Consider the following 7,265-nt stretch of genomic DNA (forward strand, 5'->3'; position numbering starts at 1 on the left):
TCTGTATGGGTGTCTCAGTGTGTGTCTGTGTGTGTGTCTGTGTATGTCTGTGTTGTGTATCTGTGTGTCTGTGTGTGTCTGTATGTGTCTGTGTGTCTCTGTGTGTATGTCTGTGTGTGTCTGTGTGTGTGTCTGTGTGTCTGTGTGTGTCTGCGTGTGTGTGTGTCTGTGTGTGTCTGTGTTGTGTATCTGTGTGTCTGTGTCTGTATGTGTGTCTGTGTGTGTCTGTGTGTCTCAGTGTGTGTCTGTATGTGTGTCTGTATGTGTGTCTGTGTGTATGTCTGTGTTGTGTATCTTTGTGTCTGTGTGTGTCTGTATGTGTGTCTGTGTGTATCTGTGTGTGTCTGTGTATATGTCTGTGTGTGTCTGTGTGTGTGTGTCTGTGTGTCTGTGTGTGTGTCTGTGTGTGTGTGTGTCTGTGTTGTGTATCTGTGTGCCTGTGTCTGTATGTGTGTCTGTGTGTGTCTGTGTGTATGTCTGTGTGTGTGTGTGTCTGTGTGTGTGTCTGTGTGTGTGTCTGTGTGTCTGTGTCTGTGTACGCACACACGTGAGCACATATTCTTAATTTTGCCTCTTATTTAAACTGGCAAATACTGTAACTTTCTTTCTGTTTCCTCTCCTGTGGTGTTTCGCTCCCTCCTTCCCTTGACTATGTATTCTCCCCTCGCTCACTCCCCTCTCCCTTACCGCTCCTGTCCCCGCCCCCCCCACCGGCACCCCGGAATCTTCGCTGGCACACTAGCCGGGAGACAGAGGCTCCAGCCCGTCATAAACCCCGCGGATCCCTTGGAGATCCAGGCTGACGTGCACTGGACACACATTCGCGAGAAAGAGGAGGAGAGAGTGGTACCAACCTCCGAGTCCTCTGCTTCTAGAGGTAACCTCGCCAAGACCCAAGGCCCCGACGCCCCTCCGAGTACCCTCTGTCCCCGGCCCCCCAAAGTAAGAGTCCACAGAAGCCTGTCATCACCGCCCTCCGTGGCTCTCATCTGCAGATATGTAAAGCTCTCTGTGGCTTCCGTGGCCGGAGGATGCAAAGTTCTCCACGGATGCAGATTTGTAACATGAACTTGACCCTGGGAAAACCAAGGATGGGCTTGGTTACTACCTCTAGGTTTCTCTTTCTACACTTGCTAACACGTTTCTGGTGCTTTCCACATGGCGTGCGCCTGAGTGTGAGTGTGCATTGGCAGGCGGGGTCGGGGAGGCAGGTTTCAATCCAAAACACGCTTTAAGGAGAGCCCCAGATCAGGGCGGTCTCGAGGGGCTAGCGTGGCCTCAGCTTCAGGACATAGGTCAGGGCCCTGCTCCGTGGTGGACTAGCAAGCAGTGACAGGGCCGGTGAGCGACGAAAGGGACCAGCGAGCCGGGAAGGATGTGAGGCGCCTGCCGTCCCCCAGGCGCCTGCCGTCCCCCAGGCCGCCCGCCGTCCCCCAGGCCGCCCTTCCTCACGGCGTCCGTGTTCAGGTCGGGACCCGAGTACCAGGGCCTCTGTCCGTGCTCACCTTCCCACTCCCTCATCGCGTGTTGGGGCCACGCACTGCAGGGCTTGAGCTTATGAAGCGATGGTCTCTGCCTTCGTGAACTCAGCGTTGAGTGGGACATGCCCCGCCCCAGTCCCACATCTTCACCAACCTTTTCTTCCCTTTTTCATTTCATTTCTTTAATTGAAGTAGCAGTGCATTGTCACGTCACGTGCGTTTCGGGTGTGCGTCCTTGAGCATCGGCACGTCAGACCACCCTCTGTTAGGACTTTTGCAGCAACAGAAACACCCAGCGACTCTGCGGCGTCTGGCCGGTGTTGACACCTCGGTGTTGGCTCTCCCTGGCCCCACCACATCCCTGTCCCTAGGGGCCGACCCTGAGGTGCCGGACGGGCCTCTGGCTCTCAACCTCGCGGCAGCTTCCCTGCTGTTCTGGACTTTAGGCACCACCCCCCAGCCGTATTGCTGTGTAACTCTGTGTTTGTCGTCTGTTTTGAATCCAGTGCCTGACCTTCCTTCCACACGCCACGCGGCAGTGCAGGCCTGGCTGGAGACGGTCTCCGGAGGTAGTCTGGTGATGTTTGCTCTCGCCCCACTCACCGTAACCACTCTCTCTCGGTAGCTGTGCTGGTTCCTTAACACGAGAATCGCGGGCCTGGGCGGTGCATGCCGAGGGGGGCGGGAGCCACGTGCATGCCGCTGCGCCGTCCTCGCATGGGCCAGCGGGCTCCCGCGCCTCGGGGGCCCGGGGCAGGGGCCGCCTACGGGCGGGAGAAGGCCTAGCTGGAGGAACACTTTTGGCTCTGAGATGTGAAGTCCAGAGAAACCCAGCTGGCTCCTAATTGAGTGTGGAAGCCGAAGAGCCAGTGAGAATTCCACCCACCGACCCAAGGACCCGAAGGAGGCAGTACTGAGGGGCCTCTGGAGAACTTACCAGTGGACAAGGGACAGCGGAAGGCCAGTGGATTTGGTTCAGCTAGACACAGAGGGACAGGCTGGCTGTGACCAGGGTCCCATCAGCTGGGTCTTCAGACTGAGGTGCAAGGGTCAGTCAGAGCCAAGAGATGGCTGAGAAGCCTCGTGTCCCCCCGGAACTTGTCTGGAGAGGTGTTTTGCACAGGGGCAGCTGGCGTACTTGGCAGCTCAGTGCTTTCCCTTGAGGACGTTTAACATCCTCAGCCTGTGCCACACGAGGTCAGTACTGTGAGGCAGGGCTGTATCGCCCCTGCTCGAGAACTACTGTCCTGGCAGCTACTTCTTGGGCCAGGCAGGGCCAGTGCCCAACGGTCCTTACCACCAGCCCCTCACCAGCCCACCCTGCTCCTCACACACAGCTGTAGGGCGAGCCAAACCCCAGGCAGCTGGCTCTGTGGACAGAAGCAAAACGGGTCACCCCTTTCCTGGCCAGTGCGTTACCCCAGGATGGGTGGACAGGGCCAGGGTATCAGGACTTCCCAGCCGGCAGCTGAAATGAACCAAGAGCTAAGTATGTCAGCGATTCCTGGCTTCCATGGCGTGTGGCAGCTTCCAGCACCCTGCACCCCATCTTAACCTCAATTTAATCCCCCAGCTCCACGCCCCATGTCTCTTTCAACTGCTGCTGCTGCCCTGATATTTCGCACTTGCTTGTGTTCTGATATGCGTGACGGTTTTTCCTTTCAAGGTGTTCCCGAGAGCTGTAGACTTCTCCTGACTCTACAGCAGCCATTTCTTTCAGAAACTGAGGAGAGAGCATGCGGGCACAGGGCCCGTGTGCCTGGGCGGTGCCACATGGGGGAGGCCTGTGTGCCGGCTCTGGTGTCCCCACTTCCTGGGCACTCACCAGTGAAGGCGTAGTCAGCGTCGCCGGCCGGGTGCTGGCTCTCATCCAGGACATGTGTTGGGTCCAGCCGGGCCTCAGCCCTGGACGGCCAGGCAGGGAGGATACTGAGGGAGGAGAGTTCTGAGTTCTGCCCGTCTTTCTCAGGAATGGTGTAGGGCAACTGCAGTCCAGAGGGAGACCTTGGGCTTGCGCACCCCGAGACCGGTCGTGCCGTAGAGTCAGCCTTGAGTGACCGGCAGCAGCATTAACCACACGAGTTTTCAAACTGTGGAATAACTGAGTCGTTTGTCCCCCAGTAGCTTGCACAGAAAGTGGCGGCTTCACAGTCAGGTGTCTCAGCATCGCCAGCTCCGTGAGCTGCTCCGGTATCTCGGGAGGGACAGGACGCTAACTCTCGCCAGCCAGGACTTACCTGGAGCCCCCCCAGCCCCGTGAGCTAGGCTGTCTGGTCCACGCCAGACCTCCTGGTCCGTCCTCCAAAAGCTGGGTGTGCGTCACCCCTTGGCTTCAGTAAGCTGAGTATACAGAGGGGGTTGTAGGTTAAGCGGACCGCTTAAGGACTTATCAAAAAAGAAGAAACTGCCTATCACGGCCACCGCGGTCAAGGGATCAGGCGTCGGCACACCTGGAGGCGCCCCCCTCCCTCCCCGCCCCACAAGTGGCCCTAGAGCAGCGCTCTAGCCGCCCTCGGGCGCCCGCCTGGTGCTCCTGACAGGGCCCGCGTGCGTCCTCGGCAGCACATGCCGCCCGGGGGCCGGGCCGCGCCGCCCGCCGTGTGCCAACGTGACATTTACAGGCGCCCTGCTGCACACCCGCTCGTTGCTGCCTGCGACGGGCCTCGGGTGTCTGTGCACACAGGCACAGCCCGTCCCTGAAGGAAACCCTTGCGAGTGGCTCGCGGGTAGCCGTGCTTAGAGCCGTCGGAGAAACCGGGGCCCCCGGGAACGGGCCGTCAGCCGCAGGTCCCGGGTTCCACGGCCTCCTCCATGATGCTTCTTGACCGCTTTCTCTTACTCCAGCCTGGTAGTGTGAGTTCTCGGGGTGCTGAGGTTGGGGTGTGTGTGTGTGTGTGCATGCTGGTTCTTCCTCAGGAGAAATGCTTCCTTGTGCCCGGCCTCACTTTGTGCTGCTGAAGAGCTGGTTTTACACATCCCCGCACCCCTCTTCCTTAAGTGTTGCCAAGACTTCCTCTACAGTCTCCCCTAAAGAAGCTGCGCTCTGCCACTTGAAAGAGGAGGTGCAGTGCCCTTGGGGTTCCGCTGGTGCCTCATCCAGCAGTGAACCCCGGCACACCGACGGGCTGCCACACTGAGATGTGAGGCCATTTACGTAATGTGGCCGCTCACGGGGCCGTCTGGACCACAGCTTTTCTCACCAAAGGAAAGGAGTGAGGAAGAGTCCTCGACTTGTGCTCGGATGAGGATTCAGTGGCTGTGGTGTGTGGAGTGCCCGGCTCGGGCCTGGCAGATGAGCCCGGGTAGCTGGACGCCATTATTTCTGCTGTTCGCGGTGGGGGCCCACTGGCTGGGCTGGAGAAGAGCCCCCCCTTTCAACCATGAGGCTCTTGCAACAGCTACCAGAGGAGGCGGAAAGATAGCTTCAACGGCTCCTCCTTCCTCTTGATCTTCTAGAGTTGAGAAATGCTGACTTCGTGTGCTCAGCATGGGCCCGAAGCCCGCTCCCCCCATAGCCTTAGAGAGGCCCCCATGCCCAGCTTCCACCAGGGGGTCAGATCCAGACCCTTCAGAACCTGTCTTCTCCCTCCTCATGCTCCCCGTTACGCCCTGAGACTCGCCAAAGCGTCTGTCTCTGTCTCTCTTCCCATCTTTCCTTTTTTCTTCCTTTGAACATTTCTTCTTTACAGCCCCGTTTGATGAGCACGACCTGGAGGAAGATGCAGACTCGGAACCTGCAGAGATAGAAGGGGAGGCAGCAGAGAATGGGGATACAGGGGACACTGGTGCTGAGCTGGATGACGGTACGCGGGACCCCCAGGCCTCCCCTCCGCGGTGGCGACCACCATTTGAACTCAGGAAAGATAAAGCAATGTGCGTTCCAGCAAAAACAAAGCGCCGGAGGCAGGGCTGCGTGTCCCAGCTTGTCCTTGTCCTGCCACTAACCAGCAGGCGCGTCCGCTCAGGGCCCCAGAGGCCCCCTGGACACAGCACGTTCATTAAGTTGTGGAGAAGCAGCTAGAGGTTCTCGACCAGTGGATGCCTTCTGCAGGCTAGCTACAAGGAGAGAGTATTTTTAAAACGATACTCTGACTGGCAGGTTGGGGAGAGATGACGAGACCTCAGGGAGGCTGGGAGCGCTGGCCTCGGACGAGGGCCGGCAGCGGGGCTGGGCGTGCCCCGGAGCCCGGCGGAGCCCGTGGGGTGCGTGGGCCCAGGCCTGCGTTTCTGGCATTTCGGCCGTGGCCTGGCGAGTCCCTGGGCTGTGTTTCCAAAAGAACACTGAGCTCTGCAGGACTGATACAAACACTGTGTCGCAAAGAGTGACGTGCTTTTGACCAATCTCAGAAGCTCTTGTTGGGGACCCCATAGGTGGGGCCTGGAGCGGGGGAACGGCCAGACCCAGAAGGCAGATGACTGTGCTGCAGCTGAAGCACTGGCTGGGTGGGGCTCTGAGGAAGGGGGCTCTGGGCGAGGAGCTTGGCCTCACTCGGGGCGTCCCATCCCGCGCCCTCCCTCCCCTGACAGATCAGCACTGGTCTGACGACCTCCCGTCGGACGCCGAGACCCAGCTCCGCCAGTGGCACCGGGCGGAGGTGGAAGCTGAGCTGGAGCTGAGGGTTTCAGAAAATGAGGAGGAGCGGCCACTCGCCACCCCAGAGCACCCAGAGAGAGGTGAGGCTTGTTGGCAGGAGAAATGCCTCCAGAATTTCTTTTTTTTTTAAGATTTATTTATTTATGCAGATAGAACTGGGGTACAGGCCAGAGCTGCAGGGGCAGTGAGAGGCTTCACCAGAGACAGAGTGGGGAGCAGAACAGGCTGACAGACGAAGCACACTGCTGAGGGGAGCAGCGGGCGGGTCAGGAGAGGTCTGCCGCGCCCTGTGGTCACCTCCGGGGCAGGCGGGGATCGAACTCATGCTGCGGTGGCTTTGGCTTCTTGGTGCTGTGCTTTAACCCGCTGCGCCACCAGGGAGGGCTTCCAGAATTTCTCTGAGCGCCTTACAGAGGCGAGGCCGGCCGAGGAGGCAGGTCTGCACACGGGCACAGAGCAGCGCTGCCCAGGGGCAGACCCCGCTGCCCACCCCCCCGCCCAGGAGCCGACCCCTCCCGCATGTCGGGCCTGTGAAAAGTAGATGGACCTTCTGCAAAGCTTATGCCAGTCACAGTGGTGAGGAGCAGCTGCCCGTGGCCCTCCGGCGGGGCTGTGGGTGGGGCGTGGGGGCTGCCCAGCCCACCCCCTCGGCGGCGTCCCCCCGCGGCTGACTGGCAGCGACCCACCGCAGAGCCTCCGCGGGCCTGAGGCCGGTGCCACGCGTAACCCTGTGTCTCCTCCTTTCAGGTCCGTCCCCCGCCTCCAGCCCCAGCCGCTCCCCTGAGGAACAAGCGGTGCTGTTCCCCCCACTCTGTCCCCCCAAGGCGGAGGTAAGCGTTTGGCTCCTTGTCGGGGGCAGCTGCTGAGCCCGTGAGTGCAGGTCTAGTTCTTTGTCTTAGGGTCCTCGGCTCGACCCCCAGGGGCTGAGGTGAGGTACCCTCTGGGATCCCTGTTCCCAGGAAACTGAGGCGTGTTCGCTTCTTGGGCTGAGGGGGGCTGCTGAAAACAGGAGTGGCCTGGGGTTCCAGCGCCGTCCTCACGGGAGCAGCATCCCCCACACCTGCCACCCACCCTGTGTCCTCCCGTGAGCCTCCCTGCCGTGCCCACCATCTTTTTTTTTTTTTTTAAATTTTATTTTATAACAGTCTATTTTTACATCATTTTGTACATTTTTTTTCCATCTCAATTGT

At 59.6% G+C, this 7,265-nt stretch overlaps 1 protein-coding gene across 4 annotated transcripts in view; it reads left to right on the forward strand.

Annotated features, from left to right (window-relative positions):
• MICAL3 (microtubule associated monooxygenase, calponin and LIM domain containing 3) overlaps positions 1-7,265 on the forward strand; it is a 167,592-nt gene that overhangs the window by 130,528 nt on the left and 29,799 nt on the right. For all 4 annotated transcript variants that reach the window (XM_012732409.1, XM_012732410.1, XM_012732407.1 and 1 more), the window contains 4 exons: positions 743-877; positions 5,171-5,284; positions 6,009-6,155; positions 6,823-6,905. In XM_012732409.1, coding sequence (XP_012587863.1) covers positions 743-877; positions 5,171-5,284; positions 6,009-6,155; positions 6,823-6,905 — 479 coding nt within the window. The remainder of the gene's footprint in view (positions 1-742; positions 878-5,170; positions 5,285-6,008; positions 6,156-6,822; positions 6,906-7,265) is intronic.

This window comes from Condylura cristata, unplaced genomic scaffold, assembly GCF_000260355.1.
Source record: "Condylura cristata isolate star-nosed mole 26May11 unplaced genomic scaffold, ConCri1.0 scaffold00034, whole genome shotgun sequence".
NCBI classification, from domain to species: Eukaryota; Metazoa; Chordata; class Mammalia; order Eulipotyphla; family Talpidae; genus Condylura; species Condylura cristata.